Raw genomic sequence first — 24,018 nt, forward strand, 5'->3', positions numbered from 1 at the left:
ATGTAGTGCTACTGTGATGTTGAAAATCCTCCAATGTACCCCAAAGGTAAATGATCACTTGTACATTTTTAATATAAAGGTCTGCAGACCAGTATACCTGAAATGGGCGCCATAGTCCTAAATTTTGATTCTCAATACTTGTCTTTTCTTCTTTAAAATACAATGAATTCTAAACAATTCCTGGCAAAGGAAACTTTCCTATTTTAAAAGGCCTCGTGACAAAACTATTAGATATGTAATATTAGGTTGGAGCAAAGGTAATTGCGGTTTTTGCAATTTTTAACCTTTTAACCAATTACTTTTGCACCAACCGAATTGCTGTGGATTGAACTTTCTATTTGAGGGCTGAGGTAAGTGGGTTGAGACATCTAAAGTAAAACAAGCATGGCCGTGGGCGGATCACAGCACTGGGGAAGGAGGGGGCGAGTGCTCCAGGGAGCGTGGTGTGGGCTGGGGTGCCGGGCGGAATCCAGTAGAAAACACAAACCGGTAAAGGAAAGGTGGGAACTCTGGGTTTTTCACGTTTCTACCCACTGAATTCGAGAACCTGGTAACAACACACAGATGTCATCGCTTTCGCAACTGGTGCAGACCGGGAGCCGCAGGGACCACATTCAAGCCGTCTCAGTTCAGCCAACTGATCAGTTTGCCGATTTCCATCCAGTCTGATTTCAGTCTGCCGTTGCCCTAATAGCCTCAAAATGATCCAAAGTAAAATTTGGCCATGGTAGAGATAAGAGTGGTGATACAGCACGCTATCTTCAGCTTTGACGTCTTTCCTCTCACATCTTTAAAAGTCCTTCCTATCCGCTGGTTTCCAGGACACGCGGAAAGAGAACCAAGCTAACCGCCGCTGGACCCTAGGAAGCGCCAACGTGGCGGTAACTAGACAACTAGGGTTCAAATTCCACCAATAACCTGGGCAGTTCGGCCTACGTCCCGCCTACCACTCCTGCCAGCCAATAACCTTCTCAACTCCTCTGCCAGTCCCGCCCATTCCTAGGACTGCGGTGGAGCCTACGGTCTGGTCGCCTGCACGCCGTAAAGCCCGCTGTACTCGCGCAGCTCCTCGGCCTCGTTAGACAAGAGGGCCCTCGGCCCTTTCCTGAAGGCCCAGGGAACGAACGACATCAGCTACCACTGGAGACCCAAGACCCCAGACGTTAGTGTCACCAACAGCAGCGGGGTGAAAGGAAATTGAAAAGGCTGCCCAGGACGCCCACCTGATGCCCACCTGACCCCAAGTGTCCCTCAACCGGAAGTGATTATCTCCTCTTCCTCCCCCCGCCCCCACGGTTAAGAAGGGAGGAGAAGGGCAGCCAGGTCTGGCCCGGCATGCCTCGGGCTTCCGGTGACCTCTGGCCCTTTTCTGTCGCACGCTCTGCTTCCTAGCGTGCTCGCTCGCTCACTGCCTTCCCTTCCTCCGGTTTTCCTTCGCGCACTACCTGGTGACTGTGGCGCCCGCGACCGGCAGAGAGGCGGTGGCGGAGGACACCCGTCATGGCCGCCTCTAAACCTATAGAGGCGGCGGTGATCGCTGCGGCTGCGCCCGGCTCCGGGAGTGGGGTGGGCGGCGGCGGAGGTGCGACCGCGGGCCCGGGCACTGGGGGCCTGCCGCGATGGCAGCTGGCCCTGGCGGTCGGGGCGCCCCTGCTGCTGGGCGCGGGTGCCATGTACCTGTGGAGCCGGCAGCGACGGCGCCGAGAGGCCGGGGGCCGAGGCGAAGCCAGCGGCCAGAAGCGCCACAGTGAGCGGAAGACCCCGGAGGGCAGGGCCAGTCCGGCCCCGGGCAGCGGACACCCCGAAGGCCCCGGTGCTCACCTGGAAATGGTGAGAAGCAGCGCTGGGCCATGGAGGTGGAACCCAGCGGTTGCAGCCTTTCGTTGATGGTTTGTGCCGGTCAGGGGGCTTCCCATCTGACGGCAGCACGTGGGTTTATGGAGACTCATTTCTGGCTCCCTTCATAGGGAATGGAGTAGCCGGAGGGCACAGGCTAGCGAGCTTCTTTGACAGTTTCCTTTTGGTTTCAGAAAAATATTTTTCTCAGTGACACAGCATTTATCCCTAGTGATGTGGGTACGGTGGACATTTGCAAATGTGATGATTGTGTTTAATTAATTAGTGAAGGAAGCCAAATTCCGTTAACGCTTAATACCTGGTAATATGAATTGCTTTGGTGATATCCAAGGCCTAGAACTTAACCGGTAATATCTTTTTAATAACGGGGCACTCCCCTTTTTTGAAGTGTTTTTGGTTGACAGTAAAATGGTGTTCATTGGCATTTGTTTTTTCATCTGTGAGAGTGCTTAAACATTTTGGGTAGAAGCATCTTAGGTTCATTTTTCATTTTACCTGGAAATTTACATGACCAAGGTTGACATTGGTGAAACAGATTCTCTGATGTTAGGAGAAGCATTGGAGAATCTGGTGAAGTGCTTTGTATGCTTTTGTTGAACTATTAAATCCTTTTGGTATCTTAACAGCTGTGCGGGAAAGTGGCCAGGCTGCATTTAACAATGAAGGATGGGGTGGGATAGAGGGTTTTATCCACCTCTGGGATTATACAGTGGTAGTTACAGAGTAAATCAGAGGTCAGAGAAACCACTGGTCAAATAACTCCTAATTATATATACATTTGCAAGTCATTTCCACTTTATACTATTCAGACTGAAGACATGTTTTCTTACTAAGTAGTCAAATTAGCTTTAAAGGAAGTTTTGATGCGGGAACCAACTACCATAATTTAGTATGTACTATATGTCAGTCATCGTCAGTCATGAGAGAGCCAGATAGTTTTTCTAATGGAGTAAAACAAACATTGCCTTTTTTTTTTTTTTAATATAGAAAGTCTGCATTACACTATGGTGAAAGAACACATGAACTGTGAGAACTAGGAGATGTGTGCTTTATGTTGGGCTCTCCAGAATAGTTACCTTGGGAAAGTCATTTTCTCTCTCTGGCCTTAGTGTCATTCTGTAGAATAAGAGTATTAAAATACTAGATTAGATTGTTCGGCCCTAATGGTGATTCTGAGTGCTGCTAACGAGAATGGTAATCATGGGCATTCTTTGAATTAGTCATCACTTGGCTTATGTCATTTTCGTATGTCTGAAATTCTCTGGTCATTTCCTATTTCATTTGTCAATTTAATTTTAATCACAGAAGAATAAGGGATGAATGAAAAACACATAAAAGTTCTGTTATATAATAATCACCAAAAATAAAGATAGTTTCTATACATGAAACGAGGTTTTGACGTTTCATTGAAGTTTCAAATACCCCATCTCACCCATTTGGTATTTGGTAGAATTTAGCAAACTGTCTTTCAGATTTTAGATTTCCTTAAATCCCATTTTCAGTTTTTCAGCATTGTCTGCGTCAACACTGATGATTTTTATTTAAATTTCATGTGTTTTCTAGTTTTATCAGAACAATTCTTAAATTCACCTGACTGCTATTAAAAATTAGACCTTAAGAGTAACTTCTTTGTGTGCTTGAACTGCTTTAAAATGATTTGTTTTTGACCCAAAATAAAACAGAGTTAAACACTTGTACATAGTGTTGTACTTGTGGAATTTGTGGGCTTTTACCTATAATCTTGCTTTGAGTTACTAGGTGATTTTTTTAGTAAAGCGACAATAAGAATGCCAATTTTTTAGTAGAAATTTGTATTTTAACTGTTTGTGACCAATAAATACTAAAAGACTTTTTTTTATGGTCTAGTCGTTGGAGTTGTTATTTGACTATCTAAATATAATTTGTTTATTATCTGTGGTTGTAAAAATTGCTCTGTATTTAAATAGCACCTTTAAGTTGGCAACCTCAGTGGATTTTGTGATTAAGGAAGCATTTGTTTGAACTAATGGAAGAACTGGCAGAATCGTGATGCCCTTTATTGTTCTTTCCTCACTTGAACGATAGCTATAATTTTTAAGGGAGTGAAGGAATGGACAGATATTGTCAGTTTAGGGTTCATTATCAGTGAATAATATGGGAAAATCAGTGGTTTTTGTCATTTATGTTTGCCTTTATGTAAAATTAACTAATAAAATTACTGGATTTCTCTCTTGGGTTTGAGATTTTCATGTGCAATGTAGACCATATTCAATTATCTTTTTTCTGGGATAGCAAACACTTCTAATGAAAAGGCAGACATTCATATTTTTGTTTAGCTATTGGAGATTTTAGAATTTCACTAAAGAAAGGCATCTAATCACGGTTGATAGCATCTGAGATTGAGGTACAGTAGTCTGCCTTTATCCAAAGGGTATATGTTCCAAAACCCCTATTGGATGCCCAAAACTGCAGATAATACCTAACCCTATACAGATGTATCTTGACTTAACGATGGGTTTACATCTCGATAAAGCCATCGTTAAGTTGAAAATACTGTAAATCAAAAATGGCACATTGAAGAGCATCAGTTCTTTACCCTTGTGAATATGTGGCTGACTGGGAACTGTAGCTCACTGCCGCTTCCCAGCATCACCAGAGAATATCATACCACATATCTTTAGCCCGGGAAAAGAGCAAAATTCACCATCTGAAGTACAGTTTCTACCAGATGCGTAGCATTTTGACACCATTGTAAAGTTGACAAATCGTAAGTCAAAACATTGCTAAGTCAGACTGCCAGTACCATGTTTTTTCTTATACATACATATGTTTGATAAAGTTTAATTTCTAAATTAGGTACAATAAGAGATTAACAGCAATAACTAATAATAAAATAGAACAATTATAACAATACACTGTAATAAAAGTTACGTGAATGTGGCGAGACTCAAAATTATCGTACTGTACTCACCCTTGTTATCATGTGAGATGATAAAATGCCTGCGTGGTGAGATGAGGTGAACAACATAGGCATTGTGAGGTAGCATTGGGCTACTACTGACCTGGAGATCCATCAGAAGGCGGATCGTCTGCTTTGGGGGACTTGGACTCGTCGTCAGGAGCAGACCATGTCGACACTGGGAAAATTTTCCGACTGTGGGTAACTGAACCGGGAAAGTGAAGTCACAGATAAGAGGGGACTGCTGTACTTACAGTAGTAACTCGTATTCCATTGGGGGCCATTATAAAAGTCTACCGTGATGTGCCATTGATTCAGTAGTTTTTAAACATAACTTGAAGAATTACAGATTCTCAGGAAATTCTTTGAAGATCATCGTATCCATAGGGCTTTTGAATCTCTGGGCCTGATACCACAGGAGACCACCACACCCACATATACACCACGCCTGGTATCTTGGTTGCACAAACGCCTTAGGTTTTTCTTTTTTCAAACAACCTGTGATTTTTTAAAAAGTGCATTTATTTAAAAGCATTGTTGACTTTAGCTTTTTATCCAATTGTTTTTTAATGTGATGATCAAAATACAGTTATTCTAGTATTCAGGTTTTTAAATGTTACACAGGTTATCTCAGCCCTCTGGAATGCAAAGGGAGAAATGCACCTAACCACTTTCATAATGGGATCAAAGACTGAGGAACCTGCTGTGTTATCAGTCATCTTCTAAATGAAATAATTCTCTTCCTGCAAATTATCTGATGATCTGTTTCTAGTTATTCTTTTTAAAAATCAGGATCACCAATGACATGCTTATATAAGTTCAGTGAATATCTTTCAATCTTTTATCTTACATGATTCTTGGCAATCTTTCACATTGTCTTCTCTTAGTATCAACTTTTCCTGTGCCTTTTGAGGCACTACAGTCTCTTGATTTTTTTCTTTTCCTTATTTTATGACTTCTGATACCTCTTCTGCTGATGTACTCAGTCTGCTTTCCCAGGCTCTTCTCTGCCTCTGCCTTTCAGTGACCGTGAAGGTTCAGTCATAGGCATTCTTATGCTCTATTCCTTCGGGATGCTTGCTTACACTCTAGCAGCTTTACTTAGCACTTGCATACTTATGGCTCCCTCATTTCTTGTGTGTAGCCCAGACCTCTCAAGAGGCTCATATTTAAAAGGAATCTCCACTTGATTACATCGCAAGTGTTATATTTCACACTCTAGGTGCCTGTTTCTTTTCTGAGAATACCCCTTATCAGTTAATGCGCCACATCTAATTTCCAAAGCCAGAAACTTGAACATCATCCCTAACTTTTTATTCTTCTCATGTTCTCCACATCCAGTCTAGAAAAACATCCGGGAAATCCTGCATTTTAAATATCTGACTACCACTCCATTCCCACTGCCATTATTTCTTCACTGAATAACAGCTACTCTCATTATTGCCTTCCTCCAATCCATTTTGTCACCACCAGAGTAAATCCGGAGAGTCCTGTGCTTAAAACAATTAAGTGGTGTACTGTTCATTGCCTGCAAGGTAAAACTGAAACTCATGGTTGAAGACACTCCGTGATCTTGATCCTGCTTAGCTCTTCAGCTTCTTCTCTTGCCGCTTCCTCTTGTTTCTCGCCTTGGATGTTCTGTGAACAGTACCGTCAAATCACAACATGTAGTCATTTCACCTTTTCTGAAATCCTCCTCTCCCTAAGCACACCACTATGTAATTACATGACACTGAACTTTTTCCTTATGTAGCACTTCCACATGGTACTAGGGTTGCTTACTCATGTTTTTCTACTATATTCTTGAGTCTGTCCAGGCTGGGATGGCTCTTACCTTTCTCACCGTTGTGTTCTGAGACCTAATACAACACCCAGCACATAGCAGGTGTTGAGTGAATGAACCAATGAAGCTTCATTCTTTTGACATCTGTAAATGTGTGTGTCTGTGTGTCTTTATGTATGTATATAAAATACATATTTTAATTCCACAGGTTGGGTATTTTTTTCAAATTTCCGGATTTTCATGTTTTTTCTACGAATTGATCCTGGAAATTGGTATAACATTCTTAAACCTCATTTAGGCATAATTTTTATAAGTTGCTTGATTTTGTATGCACTATATCCATAATGCTGCAGAAGCAGCATTTGTACAAGTAGCTCCTTGTTAGGTAAAGAGTAGTCTGTATTATGATTTAGTAGGTGGCTTTGGTTGTAGATTTTTTTAATTTAAGGATATAATATGGGAAAAGGCTTGATTATTTTAGATATTTTCTTATTATCCTAGGTTTGATTCATATAAAAGTAACAACTGGTCAATAAAATATTGAAAGATTGTTTTTCATGCAGTAAGTGTTCCAAAGTTAAATGCTACTTCTGTAAAGTTGTAAACCCTTTGGAATTTGGTAAAATTAAGGGAATAAAACCATTTAAGAGAAGCATTGTCAAACCACCTCCTGTATATTTTAACTGGATACCCATTTTATTTTTGTCATTCTAGCTCATTTTCTCTCACAGTGACTATATGTGATTATCAGGATAATTTATAAATACTTGCTAAGAATTTACAGTAATTCCTTACTGCCAAATGTATATCAGTGAAAGCTTTCTGTAATGTAGTCATGTTACCATTGCAGGGCTTATTTTAGAGGTCTCTTTCTGATCTCCTCAATTTTCTTCTGTGTGTGTGCTAAATAACCCTTTCAGAGTTGTTTTTCCTTCTTGGAGTATTTTCCTGCCCTTCGTTAGTCATTTTCGTTCCAGAGCAGATTCTTGTAAGTAACCTTCACTGACTGTTAAGCCTTGATTATTTTCTTACTTTGTATTCCCCTAAATTTACTGATTACACCTTAATATCTGTAGTTTTGGTCTTGAAGTGTTACTTGTTTTTCAGAGTTGATTTGACTCTGCAGAGGTGGGGGGCAGGCTCCTAGGTTTGCTTATTTGATAAGTTTCAGTACACAGTGTTTATTGGAAAAAGAAGACACCGTTTACTGTGTCTCTCATTGTTTCCTTTTAGATTTATTAGCTGAGTTACTTTTTTTCAAGTCTTGCATTTTACCCAAATAGTTTTGATGCATTTGTGTGTGTATGCATAGTTGCTGCTCTTTGGACTAATAATTTTCTGGTTATTATACAATTTACTAATGACCTAATGTCCAGTTTTTTAATGTGAACTGGGGTCTCAGTGTTTTGATCAGTAATAGTTCTTTTGAGAGGCTGCCAGTTTATACTTGTTTCCTGCAGTGGCCTCTTGTGTTCCGTCGGGATAAAGACTATCCTGTGGGTTGTCTAGTGGAGTCACACCAAGTGTGCTTTTAACTAACATGAATTCTGGTATACTTGCTTGGAAAAAAAGTAAAAGATCTAATTGTGCTGATGGTTTCCTTTGTCTTTCACTGAATGACCTTTCGCTCTGGAGTCAGTAGTGGGCAACATGTGATCATACCTGAATCTGTTTCCTTTGTTTCAGCTCCAGAGTGTGAATCTGGGTGTGATTTGTATGATAAAGGTTCACATTCATAAAACATACATGACAGTCCATCAGTATAGAGGTAAAGTTTAGGCAATTTGGAGTCAGGTTGCTTGAGATTGAATCCTATCTTGGGCAAGTTTCTCAATCTCTTTGGGCTTCAGTTTCGTTATATGTAAAATGGGGATAATAATAGCGCTTACTTTACATCTCCTGTGTGGGGCTTTTCGGAAGAATTTCCAGAATTTTGACAATTAATGGTTTTCTGCTTCATGTGTTAACTTCAGGTTTCCCTAGAAGATTTGACCCCAAATATTTGTTGAATTCATTTAGCAGAATCACAGGTTCATGGAGTTGACTGTTGGATAGTTATTAATTATGAAGAGATGAAACTTATTCAAATCTTTGTTGGAAAGGACTAAGTTTTCTAGTAGTTTGTCTAACACTTTGATTGACTTACTAGGCAGAAGTGAATGTCTTTTCTTTTTCATGATTTACCTGTGTTCTTACCTGTAAGTTTAAATGTATGACCATGCATTGCTTGAGGAAATTGAATATGGAGTACCTAATCTTTTCAAACTATTTTCTTTTAGGAAGAGGTTAGTATTTTTTGAACCCACCAAAGTTACACGTAGGAGGCCAAAGTGGCAGAAGAGGAGTAATGGGAGTTTGGAGTCTTGTGTGTCAGCAGTGGAAGTTACTGGAGGGTTTGAGCAGCGAACGACGTGATCCAGCTTACTTAAAAGATCTTTCAGGTCAATTAGAGACTAATTTGTTATAAGAAATGCAGGGGAAAGTTGCATTTTCGCAGACATTTAGTGTAAAATATTGTGAAATGTTCAGAACCTTAAAAAGACCACCAAAACCAAAAGTGGTTTCCAGTAAAATAAATTACTTTATAGTCTTTTAAATCTCCTTAGTAGCTTTAAACTTTTTCTTCCAGTGCATTTATTTTAATTTCTACCTAGTATTGGCCTCAAAGCTTGTGAAAATAGGGTCTAGCTCCTGACATATCAGAAGGCTGGTGTTGATTCATAATCTGGACTTGTGCTGACCAGCTTTTTGTTCTAAATTCCATCAGTGGGCCCAAATAGTGAGCTTTTCTGTTCTGTCTCTGTTATAATGTCATTCTTTCCCTGCATTTATATTAATGAAGGGAATCAGTTGGGCAGAATGTAATGGGTGGAAAGGGACGGTGAGCAGTTGGTGATGAAAACGGTAACCAAAATTGAGAGCTACAGAAATGTAGTTTGGTTGCTTTCTGGAGTGGCAGTGGAGCAGTGGAAGAGAATGTAGGATTTGGCGGTTTGCTGGTGTAATTTGATCCTTTTCCACTCACTGTCATTTAGAGCATTGTTTTTTCTACAGTACAGTAAGGAAAGAATTAAGCAGGCTCTGATTTTGGTCTTAAGAGTTAAAGAATTTGTAATAATTTTTAAAAGGAAGCTATTGTAAAACTTGACTAAATGGAGGGAAATAGCTAATTGAAAAATTCAGTTGGTTAGTTTTAGGTTGAGTCAGACTTTGCTGACTAAAATAAGAAGTATCCATATTTCTGAGGAGTGAAAGCCTTGTGTACCAATCCAGATCTCTCTATTCTTTTAACTTGTTAGCTCTCACTATGGCTGCCGCTCCTTGTGTTCAGTGTGATACCGTTTAGCCTTAAACTTCTAGTAGGCAGGGAAGAGTTCATTGCCAATTTGTGCTTATGAAATAAGGTCATTACTCTGCCCATAGAAAGGTTTTGTTTAGTCTGCAAATCTTTAGTAAAAGTACTAAAGAAATCTTCAGTATGTATGTTTATAGTCAAACATACTTCTCACATGCATTTAATATGCCACATTATTTCTCTATTCAGTCCCTAGTGTTTTAGGAGGTGGAGTAGCCATGTTCTCAGTGAGTTAAAGAAACATTGTAAACTTTTTGCAAGAAATTGAAATAATGTTTTTTTCTTTTTGTTATAATGTCAAAAGTAATAGGCTTTCATTTTGAAGTTTTATTAGTCACCATAGGGTTCATAATTATAATGTGTTCTTGGCAGATTTTACGTTTTAACAATAAAACTGTCCTTCCTTCTGTGCTCCATCAAAGGCTTTTGAATATTATTTTATCTGAGACTGCCTTCTTTTTGTTAGTATTTGCCTTCTGTATCTACTTGACATTCTTTTTTGACCTGTCATTTTGTTTTAGGTCATGCCTTGTAGGCAGAATGTAATTTTTTATTTTAAATAGTTTGAAAAGTTTTTGGTGATTTAACTTATTTACAGTTATTGTTATTATTGACATATTTAATGATTCCTGCCATAAGTACCCTGCTTTTTTGTTTCTTAACCTTCCTCTGCCTGCTTTATATTGATAATCTGCCCCACTTTGGAGGTTTATTTTTAGTGTGAAAGCAGTTGTAGACCTCTATTTCTGTTCTTGTGTTCAACTTTAAATGTTAGTTTGGTTAGGTATAAGATTTTAAATTCAAGATACTCTTCAGAATTTTGAAGTTGTTAATTCATTGTTTTTTTAGTGCCTATTGTTGATGACAGTCTGACACAAGTTTGGTTCTGTATTCTTTGTAAGGAATCTTTATTTTTTACCTAAAAGTTTTCAGGATCTTTCGTTTTGAAAATTTTACCATGATGTGTCTAAAAATGTGTGTAAATTTTCTCCAACTTGTAATGTTTCCTTAGATACTCCTTCCTATGCCTTTTCTTCTAAACTTCAGCTAGATAAATGTTGTCACTTCCAGATTTATACTACATGTCATTTAACTTGCCCTCCAAACTTCTCACCTCCCTGTCCTCCTTTCTGTTTCATTTTCATAGTCTTCCTTGGTTCCACCTTCTACTTGTTAAATTTGCCCCTCAGTTATGCCTCCATTCTAATATACAACCCAGCCATTGAGTTAATTGTCATAATTCTTTTTAATTTTTAAGATGTCTAATTGGTGCTCTTTAGAAGCAACCCCTCTCCCTTTTTTAATGACTGTGATAGCCTCTCATTCCTCTGATGTTAAATTTTCTGTTTGCGTGGTTTATTCTGCCTTCTAAAACTAGTTTTGGATTTGAGTTCACTGCCTTTCTTTCATGTTAGCAATCCTTCACAGTGTGGTCTCTTGGAAGACAAGCAAGGTGTGCCTGTCACCTCTTTCTGTACGTAGGGGATCGTCCCTCCTTCCGGACGACACAGTCTCACTGCAGTCAATTCTGCTTTTCTCAGTGGAGTGGGATGACTGCGGAGGTTGCTTCAAATGCAGTTTTTTCAGCAATTACCTTGACAGTTGCCCCCCAGAATCCACAGCTACATAAGAGATTTCTTGTTGTCTTCTAATTATGGATGTTTTCTGCTGAGGATTTGTACTGTTAAAGTTTATGGAACATGGTTAAAGCTATTGACAAATGGAAGATTTTTATATTCATCTATTAATTTATTGGTGCTGCATTTGGTTTCTTTCATCCTAGTTTTAAAATATGTGTGTTTCTTGTTGACACTGACTAGCTTAAACTGGCTGTTTAATATTATGATCTTAGATAATTTCTTCTTTGTACACTATACTTAAAAATATAACTATAGCTGTAGTCAGAAAAGGGAAACAAAAGGTAAATGGAGGAGAAAAGCAGCAAAGAAAAATGAAGCAAGAATAAGGGAGAAAAAAGCAGATAGAAAAAATCATTGTTTTTGTGGCAGAGATGCCCTGGGTCCCAAAGCAACTTAGCTTTCACAGCCCCTGTAAGTCATTGGTGGTGGCAACTGTTAGGTTGGTGTGAAAGGAATTGCAATTTAGAAGGTTACAAATAATTGCAAAAACCACAATTAGTTGGTGCACCAACCTAATACTTCTGCTTTTGCTTTATCAGTGTTTACCTATTGGAAATAAATGGATTCTTTCACAATCACTTATCTAATAAAGTTGGATAATGTTGACAAAGTTTTGGGTAAACACATGCCACAAAGCTCAGGAGCCTAGACAACTGGATTTGTCTACAGAGATGCTTTCCATGTGTTGACATATTTGCAGCTGCCCTCAGTGGGTATTAACTGCCAACTCTTCTGTATTGTACACATGAAGTATAAAAGTTGGCTCCTCCAGAAATCAGACTCTGAGACAAAGATAGGAATGCAGATCTTATTGATGGGCAAACAATAGATCTGGGATAACAACTGTAATGAAGATCTAAAGTGTTTATAGTGTCTACTCTACACTGTTGACAGCCTAATAGAAAAATAGCAACACACACGAATGAGTGGTTTTCAGAATAAGAAAGCCAAGAGGCCAATACACATGAAAAGATTTTCAAATTCATTGACAATAAGGAAAATGCAAATTAAAATAATGGAATATTACTTTATACCAGGGTTTTTTAGCTTTGGCACTACTGACATTTTGAATCTGATAATTCCTTGTGGGGGGCTGTCCTGTGCATTGTGGGATGTCAGCAGCGTTCCGGTGTCTGTCCGTTGCCAATAGCTCCTTCTGCCATCCCCAGTTGTGACAATCAAAATGTCTCTAAATACTGTCAAATGTGCCCTAGAGAGCAGAATCACCCCTGATTGGGAGCCACTGTTTTATACCCATTGGACTGGTGAAAATCAAACGAGGTACCACACCTGTTCCTGGCAGGAATGGTGGGAAAATGGTACATTAAAGCACTACAACCTTTTTTAAAAAAAAAAAGTCTGAGTGTTTTTTAAGTTAAAAATAATTTAAACCTTTTGGCTTAGCAATCCTACTGCTGAGACTATTTATACGAAGCGACTGGCACTGTAAACAGCCATTCAACCCTCCCATTTTTCTTGTGTCAGTTTATCATTTAATCACTGTGATCTGAATCTATTCCTGAATATTGGTAATTACTTAATAATTGTTTCCTTCATTTCAGAATTCTCTTGATAGAGCCCAAGCAGCCAAGAACAAAGGCAACAAATATTTTAAAGCAGGAAAATATGAACAAGCTATTCAGTGCTATACTGAGGCTATCAGCTTGTGCCCTACAGAGAAGAATGTTGACCTTTCCACATTTTATCAAAACAGAGCTGCTGCCTTTGAACAGTTGGTAGGTATCCGAAGTTTTTCTCCATGCCTTTTGTTTCTGTTTATTTGTATTCTCTGCATTTATTTGTTCAACCAAATTTTACTGACTGTCTTGTATATGGAAGGTCACTATGGTAGGAGCTGGGTGTATAAAAGCAAACAGTGATGCATAGGACTTGAGGAAGGATCCTGGCGTATAAAGAGGTGAAATGGGAGAGGTAGCAGAGGCCAGAGCAGGCAAAGCCTTGTAATGGTAAGGAGTTTGGATTTGATTCTGAGTGTAATGGAAACTAAGAGTTTTAAGTAGAGCAGGGACCTCATCTAAAATTGCTCTCTTCTGTCAAGACTATATTGGAGGGATGCAAGCGTGGAGGCAGGGAGATTAAGTAAGGATCTCGTAGTATCCTAGGTAAGACACAAAGGAAAGCTGGCGACCAATAGCATTGGATGTGAAAAGTGAAGAGAAGCAGGAATTTTAATAACAGTGGGGTGGGAGAGGAGTAAGACAGCTAAGGAGACAGTTGAGTTGAGGAATGTCTGTTTTAGGAGAGTGGTTTGGGCTAAAGAGATACATTTGGGACTCATCTAACTACAGGTGTTAAGTAATGCCAGGGCAATAGATGTGGTCACCTAGGGAGAGAGAAGACATGAGGCCTTGAGGATTCCAGCCTGTAGAGATGAGGTAGAGGGGAGGATTCAGCGAAGGAAATTGAGAAGGAGCAGCCAGTGAGGTAGGTGGAAATCAAGTGGACTGGCAACTCTGTGGAGGTTTGGCAGTAACGAGGAACTGAAAATGGGGTGACAGCTATAGGGAAATACAGAATAAAAGGAGGGTTTTTAAAAGATGGACAATACTAGAACAATTTTGTTATGCTCATGGGAATGATTCAGTAGAGAAGCAGATTAGTGGAGAAGCAGGATGGCTAACAAACTGAAGCCTTGAAGTGGAGAAGAGTGTGGTCCGTATCACAGGTGGAGGGCGGCCTCTGATGAAGAGGCTGCTTCCTCAGTGGAACAGGAAGGAAGGGGGAGATGATATGGGCACATAGACGCACGTAGGTTTGGAGATTTGGTGGTATGTGCTTTGCCAATTTTTAAAAAAGCAGGTTGCTTATCTTTATTAGCTACTTATCTGAGCTGCTGTAATGTATTGTGGATATTAACTCTTTGTATGCATTGGAAATATTTTTTGTTGTTGTGGGACTTTTAATACTCAGCCTGTTAAGTTTGGGAAACTGATTTCTGTCGCACCGTGCTTCCTTTAATGTGACTTTTTTTTTTTTAATACTTTGAATTGCAGCAAAAATGGAAAGAGGTGGCACAAGATTGTACAAAGGCTGTTGAACTTAATCCCAAATATGTGAAAGCTCTCTTTAGACGTGCAAAAGCCCATGAGAAACTAGACAATAAGAAGGAATGCTTAGAAGGTGAGGGGTTTTTTGTGTTTCTGTATGAAAATTACTAAAGGCTTTGGAGTCATTAGTAAATTTGTATGAAACTGTCCATGAGTGGAGAAACCATTTGTCTTTAAAAGTTCAAATCTTTCCCAAATGAGACTTTGTTTCCTGGTTTAAATTGAAATTGCGGATATTTGAGTATCATCTCTATTCCCAACTATGGATTAAATGAGTATTAAGATTCGCAGTTTATACACCGCACATTTGAAACTTGGCCATTCTAATGAGCATCCGTGTCATTCCATGAATAAGAAATCAGAAGAGGCTTAGGAAGTGATAGTGTTTCTAAGATTCGACATGTTTTTAGTGAATATTCTATATGTTAACTAAATATATATATAAATATGAAGTAATATTGAGATGAATCATTAAAGAAACATTGTTTTTAGTCCATGGTATTTTCAAACATTATTTTATATACCCAATTAGAAATTATGTAATTGGTACAAAGTATCAAGTGAATTTGCCATTCTTAGTAAAGACTGAATATTCCATGGCCTCCAATTGGCCATATCTGCTGCCAAAGCTTCAGTTAGAGTATAGGCCACGGGCTTTTTAAAGTACATTCTGCTGGGTGACATGGAGCTGAATAAACCAAAGTATAATTTCTACTGTCTAAAAGTGCTTTCCACTACACATTTAAATCTGACATATTTAAATTAAAAACAGCAATCGTCAGAAGATTTAGCCATAATTATTTTTAATAACAATAATTTTAATATTTAAAAGGAAGAAGCTGTTTTATTTTTTAAAATCTGGATTACCAAATGAGAGGTGGTTTAGAGAACATTTTAGAAAAATTTGAGGTTTTGTTGTATTCCATATTTTGGTGGTGGGTGGAAGGAATGGTTCTCTGGAAAAGAGAATTCTGGGTTTTAAGCTAGACCTTGAAGTTATTAGTAGATAATTTGTAGATAGGAGGTTAAATGGACTTTAGATAGCGGAAATGGAATGGGGAAAAGACATTGATATGGACGCCGGCCAGGTTATCAGGGGAGCATAACAGCAGATTGACTTGTTTGGAGGAGCAAGGATTGGTAATTGTAAGAAATTGATTTCAGAAAGAGGGGGAACAGCCATTGTTTGAGCACTTTGAATGAAAGATTGAGAGGCTCAGGAACCACTGATCTTACTAATTTCAAATCCTCCGTATCTTGAGCTGTGGCATAACCAGATGAAAATGGGATTCTGAAGCAGATTTACTTGAAAGCTCTGGCAGGATGGCTTTGGAGACGAGGAATAACTGTGAGGCCTGTTAAGAAGACCAGACATGGGAGCCACATTCTGGTGGTTCAGCCTGTAGTACTGGCCCGAAGAGAATGTTGTTTTATTTGCTATGTAAATTGTTAGAGTTGTGAGAAACATTACAAATCATGCACCATAGTCCCTTTGTTTCACAGGTGACGTAAGTGAATCCCATAGCAGTGAAGTGACTTTCTGAGCTTTGAGTTTGGTCATAAAGTATATAAAACTAGAGTGTTGAGAATCTGTTTATTGGAAATCAAATTGTTAGCCACATAAGGCGATGAATTTAGTTTGGCTTTCTGTGGTAATGTGCCCATTTGATACTATTAATCATCTTTGCAATAAATTCCTACTTAACTCTTGCTTTTCCATCATTTCTAGATGTCACTGCTGTGTGTATATTAGAAGGGTTCCAAAATCAACAAAGTATGCTGTTAGCTGATAAAGTTCTTAAACTTCTTGGAAAAGAGAAAGCCAAAGAAAAATACAAGGTAAATTAGTCTGAGTTGGTTAATAGAGTAGACACTGTGAATGGTCATTTCTAATTTATATTGCTTAAACTTGAGCATGATGGTAACGATTGCTGCAATTAGATCTGGATTGTATTTCTTTTTCCTTTAAGCATGGACTTTTGTGGCTTATCTTTTGTTAATAAGAATGTAGGCGATGTCCAGTGTTGTACCTGGAGACTATTGAAAGAATGCATCTATGTTAGGAGTTGCCGGACAGTGGCCTACAGGCCAAAACCAGTCTGTCACCTGTTTTTATTGGCACTCAGCCACTCAAACATTATTTTTGGCTTCTTCTAAGCTACAACGGCAGTCGAGTGTTTGTGACAGAGGTTGTATGGCCTAAAATATTTACCATCTGGCCTTTTTATAGAAAACACTTGCCAATCCCTATTCTATATCATTAAAGTTTTTAAAGGTATACTGTGTAAATGGACATTGGTTTTAAGCAGTCAGTAACAGATGGCTTTATTCAAGAAACATTTGTTGAACAAAGCTCCATGGTGGGCATTTTGGAGGGTGGCTGCAAAGACAAGCTCCTTGTCTTTACAGAATTATAGCTCCGTGAGAGAGACCATTAATAAGTATAAAAGGCACGATATGGTGACGTGTCATGGAAGGATATGAGTAGAGCCCCACGGGAGTGCCACAGCCATCACTAAAATCACTGGACATTTTCTGCCGAATTTCAGTAATTTAGCAAGTGTTCTTTTTTTTCTTTAATAATAAATAAGTTGCTTTCTCTTAAATTAATTTTAATGAGCTGTGTGTATTTTTAACTTTACATCTCAGAGTATTAGCTGAGTTAAAACAGGTTTCTTCACTTACAAGACTTGCATGTGTCGGGACGTGTTGTGAATCTCTAAGAGGAATATAGCTGTAGTGGTTCCCAGCCTCTTAAACTATGGGACCTTTTTTTCCCCTCGAGCATCTCATAAAAATGGTATTCTCAAAACACTTTGTAAAATATCCTGTTAGGGTCTCACAAATTGAACCTCGTAGGAACCTAGTTTCCTTGTGTCTAGTTACATAATGTTAATGTTAAGTAATTATACTGGTGGAACAGAAGGGTCGTAAGGAAATGTAAGTTAACCTACATTTATATAGGTTCTAAATCAGTTTCTACATATATCTTTTAATCTGTTTGTATGCCACTTTGTAAATCACAAAATACTTTTCATGTTATTTTGATTTTTACAACCCTGTAAGATAAATAAGGCAAGTACTTTTATTGCCATTCTAGAGATGAGAAAACTGAAAATGACATTTGCAAGGTCACATAGATGATAAATAACAGAGCTAGAATTTGTATCTTGTTCCTTTGATACTTAACTCCATTACTTGTAATATTGTTTTCATTTTAAATTTGTAACTATGTTAGGCAGGGAGGTGAAAGCTTCATTTCTAAGCTGAAATCGGAAACTAAAAGACATTAATGATTTACCCAGCCTCCAGTGGGTGCTATTTAAATTTCTATTTAAGCTTTTCTCCTAACATGGTAAATAATTACCAGTATATAGTCCTACTCAGATTCTTCAGTGAAGTATTAAAGTTAGGCCTATTTGTCACTTGATGAGTGACCATTTGATTTAAAATATTTATTTGTATAATCCTAAATTAAGACATATTGAACCTCTCCCCAGAGAGAGCTCGAAGATATGGGTTTTCCTTTAGATTTCCTGTTCAGTTTTCTTGTTTCCCAATCTCATCTATCCTAGATTAGATCATTTAATTACACAGCCAGATTCCTTCTTTTCCCTCCTTCAAATACAAAGACATTAAACCTACCAAAATAACAAATGATATTTGTTACACATTTTAAAATACCACATTTTCATTTAAAACTTTGGGGGTTGAATTTTGTAGATCAAGGATCCAAAATATATTATGAGAGCCCTTTGGCTGTTATTCCCTCTTCTCTCTTCTTTTAAAACTTTATCATCCTAATTGTACTATAAAGAGAAACAAAATACACCTATAATTACGAATACGGTTGCCATGCCAAAAAGGAATAAGTGAAACAGGAAATGTGATTTGTTCTTTCAACGGCACTTACTGTAATGGAGATCTTCAGCTACAGTGCAGTACTGCAGACGGGGCACAGGGCAGGTGAAAGCCTGTGGTAAGTGGAGGTAACGTTTCAGGGCCTGTGTAATGTGTCTGCAGTCACATCTTAGTAGATTGAGACATTGTCTTCTATGACAAGGACCAGGAGAAGGAGATCATTTTAACTCAGCAGTTATTTGTCTCCTGTCTTCCAGATTTCACCCTCTTTTACTTCAATTTTTGTGAGTGGTTCTAAGAGTTTTTAATATTTTACATCTTTGGAGAGGGAAAAGGCTGTCATTTAAAACCTGCTTGAACATCTGGGACTGGCAGCTTTACCATTTCCGTTGTCTTATGGTTTTGAGCCTAATAGTACCCTTCAGTTATTTAAAAAAGAGATTCCAGTTTTACAACAGTCATTCTCAGCGTTCTGCACACGCACCTGCTTCTCTGGTTGGTGTTTTCTCATTTCAGTATATTCCAACGTGATTCCATTTCAGAACCGTGAACCTCTGATGCCATCTCCACAGTTTATCAAATCTTACTTCAGTTCCTTCACGGATGATGTCATCTCCCAGCCCATGCTCAAAGGAGAGAAGTCGGACGAAGATAAAGACAAGGAGGGGGAGGCTTTGGAAGTGAAAGAAAGGTAAGTGTGTTGAGCGCAGTATCCGCCTAATGTTTGGGGGAGTTTGGGTTTCCATTTTGGTTTTGTTGTATTGCTGCCATAGTGGGGCTCTTAAGTCATCTCAAAAAAAAAAAAAAAAAAAATCTCTAGAGATAGATAGAATTATAAGAAAAATTACATGTGTGATAATAGTATTATAATAAAAGTACTCCTCTCCTTGTATGTGTCTATTACACCCTGAGAGTTACTCTCTGGTGACTAAAATTAAGGTTGTACTGCCAGGAGTCTGCCCTGCTTTTAGGGTCCTCCACGATATTCTCCAGAGAAACAGGGGCACTAATTTGGGAATTATCATGTAGCTGAATAGCCAAATGTTTTAGTGCAGGGAAGTTTTTAATTTATAAACTGAGATGCTTAGGAATGCCCAAAAGAGTGACTTTCTTCAAGTTTTTTCCTGCTTGCCTAGGAAAGTGCCATTCTTTGGGCTTCTTGTGTTTAATTGTGTAGAGAGTTGAAACCAAAGTACAGTGCCATCAGACGCCATGTTTACAACTGGAGCTTCGTGATGTAATGTAGTACGTAAGCCATTTAGCCTGCTTATCCATTTATAGTTATCAATACTTTTGTTTTGTTGTTAAGACTACCTCTCCTCTGTTAAGAGAAAGTACGATATTATTGCCCACATGACATTTTTCAATGAATTTGGAAGAAAAGGAAATATTGTTCCCATAGCAAAGCATAGTTTTGGATCTAAGTCATACTGGAAAGTTTGAGGAAACACGCTATTTTCCAACATGACCACGTTCTAAGGGAGGATACTATGCCTAATTGTTCCAAGATGTTAAAATTTTAGTTATTTGATGCTTAATCTTTTCAGAAAATTGAGAAGTAGATATTTAAGACGATGCCAGTAATTTCCTGTTCTGGTTAGGAAATTATCCTTGTCCCAGGAAAACTACAGTGAAGTTAAAACCATTATTCTAAAAGCTATATTGAGAGCTTGCAAGACATAGCTACCTCTCACTGGAACACTAACTGGAATTGGACCTAAATTTTTGAATTGCATTTTACTCTGAGCTTTAGCGTCATCATTTTTAAAGTGGGGCTAATAATCTTAATACTTACTTTGAGGGTTATTGTGAGTTTTAAGGGTTATGTGTGTAAGCATCTAGCACTTAGGTGCGCAATGAGTAGGAACGATTATTACTTCCATTATGACTTAATAATTACATTTTCTTAGCCTGGTGACCTAAGGAACAAATCTAGAGTGTAGGGAATATTAGAATGTAATTATAGGAAAGGTTAGCTCAGAGTTTATAAGATTTTGACCAATAACTTATAAGTCACTTACCAGTTTTCTCTATTCAGAATATGTAACAAATGAAATGAGAAAATGTACTTTAATTACAGTACCTTATATTTATTTGTAAGACCCCTCATCTTGTGTAAATTCCTTTTCAGTTATAAAAAAACAACCCTCCTACAAGCATCCTTGATAACAGTCATCATCTAGAAGAATGATGATATTGTGGCCACTGCACTTTTAGAAGGAGGGATGGGTGCTTTTTTAAAGTCCTTTTTGTTATGGAAGAATCTTCCTTTAAATTTGCTTCCTTGATATTTCCACCTATTCCTTCTAGGTCTGTTCTTTTAGGTGAAGCGACAGCTTCTCGATGAGAGAGCCCTTCAGATATTCCCCTGCCTCCAGTGTTCTCTCTCGCCATCCATTTTCCACATCTCAGCCAGAGTGATCGTTACAAAGCACAGCTTAGGCCACACCCCTTCCTGTGGCATCTGTGGCCCTGAACTCACTTATTTCCTATTTCTCTGTTCTGTCAGTCATAAAATAACTGTTGGGTGCCATCAATGTGTCACAGATACGAAGGTGAATAAGACTTGCCCTTGTTACAGATCAGTCTGTCATTAGCTCTTTTCTCATAATTAAATATCTAAGCCTGGGCTTGTAACCCTAGGTTTCTGCCATTGACTGCTGTTTCCTTTTTTAAAACTCGCCAAGGCATCAAGAAAACCCCAGTCTGATTCAAAAATCCTGTGTTACCCCTCTGCCCCACTGCAGTCCCACTCTGGCTGACTAACTTGTTACGGGGAAATGGACATTTGCTTAACTTGGGTATAGTAATGTGTCAAGTTTTAGCATTTGATCTTTTCTTAGTAAATAATGTCCTGTGTTCGTTTATATTTTCAGTTCTGGATATTTAAAGGCCAAACAGTATATGGAAGAAGAAAACTATGATAAAATCATAAGTGAATGCTCAAAAGAAATAGATGCTCAAGGCAAATACATGGCAGAAGCTTTATTACTACGCGCCACCTTCTACCTGCTCATTGGCAATGCCAACGCAGCCAAACCAGATTTGGATAAGGTCATCAGCTTGAAAGAAGCTAATGTGAAGGTATGCTTCAACACGTGTTTGTGCGAGAAAACTAATCAATAAAAATGGGGCTTTTTGGTATGTTTTGCCAAACTTTTTGCATTCTAAGTTGCCGTTCTCCAAACGGCTATTTTTTTTTTTTTTTTGGAAGGAACTACACCTAATGGTGACTGAGTTGGTATAGTGAAGCTGAAACATAAATATCAATGATAGCTAGGAAAGGATAATACTTTTTTTCTACAACATCTGGCAGTTTCAGCTTCCCCTTGTAGCACTGCCTACTGTAATGGATGATATGTGGGTGGCGGTAAGGCTGAGACAGCGATGCTATGTAGGTAACGCTATAAGTAACGTGCTGTATGTAGTGCAAAGGTTATAAATGCATTTAATAAAAAATAAATAGAAAAGCACATTTGAAAATATATTCTGAAAGATTTTATGCTACATGAACTAAAAAACAGGTTCTAAAAATATGATATAGATACAGAGATATACCAGAAGTTTTTGCAGTTGTGTCATTGGGACAGCTTTTTATTTTCCAAGTGTTCTTAATGTGTATGCAATTATTTTCATAATTCACGTTGAGGGGTTTGTTGAGTTATGAGAGCTTTCTACTCAGTGTAACAAGACAGAACTTAGCCACCAAGTAACACTGTTCCTTACTAGTTAACTCTGTGGCCTGTTTCTTCATTGAATTAACTCTGGCTTTCTTTCCACCTTCAAATTAATTATTTGTGTATTCTATAGAATATAAAACTTGCTTTCAGGGCCTAAGTATTTGTTAACAAATATCTAAAATTGTTATAAACAAAAGTAATTACAACTAAGTATTAAAAGTTCCTTTCAAAATGAGATTTTCAAAATACTCTAGTAATATTATCTTTAATTTTATTTCCTGCTGATTACAAGTATGTTGTTATGTATTTTTATTATAATCATGGAGGCATTCTTATTTGTTTCATTTAGAAAGACATGTAGTTTTGCCTTGAAAGAAGTGTTTAGGGAAGAAACCTCTATCTTGCTCTGTGATCATGACTTTTCATTTTAATGGCAAGCAGTAATGAGCCTATCATATGCCATGTACAAAAATGAACTCAAATGGATCAGAGGCCTAAATGTAACAGCTGAAACTATAAAACTTTTAGAAGAAAACACAGGAAGTCTTCATTACTTTGGGTTAGGTAGTGGTTCCTTAGATACGACACCAAAAGCACAACTAACCAAAAAAAAAAAAAAAGACTTCATCAAAATTTTAAAACTTGTAACTTGTAATTGAAAGGATACCATCAAGAAAGAGAAAATGTTCTATAGAATGGGAGAAAATATTCACAAATCATGTATCTGATAATGGCTTATATCCAGAATGTATATGGAACTCTTCTTACAAGTCAGTAATAAAAAGACAACTCAACTTAAAAACAGGTGAAGGATCTAAACAGACGTTTCTCTAAAGAATATATATGAAAAGCTCAGCATCATTAGCTATTAGGGAAATTCAAATCAAAATCATGAGATAGCATTTTACACACACCAGGATGGCAGTAATCCGAAAGATGGACAAGTGAAAGTATTCGTGAGGGTGTGGAGAAATTGAAATGTTTATACATTGCTAGAAAGAATGTGAAACGGTAAAATACCTTTGGAAATTAGTTTGAGAATTCCTCAACAAGTTCAACAGAGGTAGCATGTGACCCAGCAGTTCTCTCTAGGTGTATACCTAAGAGAATTGAATATCCTATATGTCAACACAAAAATGCATGCATGAATGTTCATAGCAGTGTTATTCGTAACAGCCAAAATGTGGAAACAACTCAGATGTCCATCAACTGATGAATGGATAAACAAAATGTGGTATAGCTATACAATAAAATAATATTCAGTCATAAAAAAGAATAAAGTGCTGATACGTGTTACCAAACAGGTGAACCTTGAAAACATAGTAAGTGAAAGAAGCCAGACACAAAAGACCATGTAATGTATTATTTCATGTTTATGAAATGTCCAGATTTTACCAATTCATAGAAAGTAGATTGACAGATTAGAGGGGGAATAGGGAGTGACTGCTAATGTGTGTGAGGTTTCTCTTGGGGGGGATGGAAATGTTCTGGAGTTGGATAGTGGTGATGGTTGCACAACTCTGAATACACTAAAAATGACTGACTTGTACACCTTAAATGTGTGAGCTTTATGGTATGTGAATGATATCTCAATGCAGCTGTTATTTTTTTGAAAAATCTAAACTGGAATAAAAAGTAGTAGTAACAAACCTTTTCTCATTTTGGGCATGTAGCTTCGAGCAAATGCTCTCATCAAACGAGGCAGCATGTACATGCAACAGCAGCAGCCTTTGCTGTCCACTCAGGATTTTAACATGGCTGCTGATATCGACCCTCAGAACGCAGACGTGTATCACCACCGAGGACAGGTAAGCCTGTTTTCTTACCGCAAGTTCT

General features: G+C 38.1%; 1 protein-coding gene across 1 annotated transcript in view; it reads left to right on the forward strand.

Moving 5' to 3' along the window:
- The first annotated feature begins 1,032 nt into the window (after positions 1 to 1,032).
- The window catches only part of TOMM70 (translocase of outer mitochondrial membrane 70), a 33,992-nt gene continuing 11,006 nt past the window's right edge, over positions 1,033 to 24,018 (forward strand). Inside the window, exons 1-7 of the mRNA XM_019756491.2 lie at positions 1,033 to 1,830; positions 13,136 to 13,309; positions 14,588 to 14,714; positions 16,371 to 16,480; positions 19,045 to 19,193; positions 21,379 to 21,586; positions 23,856 to 23,990. Of these exons, the coding sequence (XP_019612050.1) occupies positions 1,501 to 1,830; positions 13,136 to 13,309; positions 14,588 to 14,714; positions 16,371 to 16,480; positions 19,045 to 19,193; positions 21,379 to 21,586; positions 23,856 to 23,990 (1,233 nt within the window). The 5' untranslated portion in view covers positions 1,033 to 1,500. The remainder of the gene's footprint in view (positions 1,831 to 13,135; positions 13,310 to 14,587; positions 14,715 to 16,370; positions 16,481 to 19,044; positions 19,194 to 21,378; positions 21,587 to 23,855; positions 23,991 to 24,018) is intronic.

The sequence above is a fragment of the Rhinolophus sinicus genome, linkage group LG01 (genome assembly GCF_036562045.2).
Source record: "Rhinolophus sinicus isolate RSC01 linkage group LG01, ASM3656204v1, whole genome shotgun sequence".
In the NCBI taxonomy this organism is placed as follows: domain Eukaryota; kingdom Metazoa; phylum Chordata; class Mammalia; order Chiroptera; family Rhinolophidae; genus Rhinolophus; species Rhinolophus sinicus.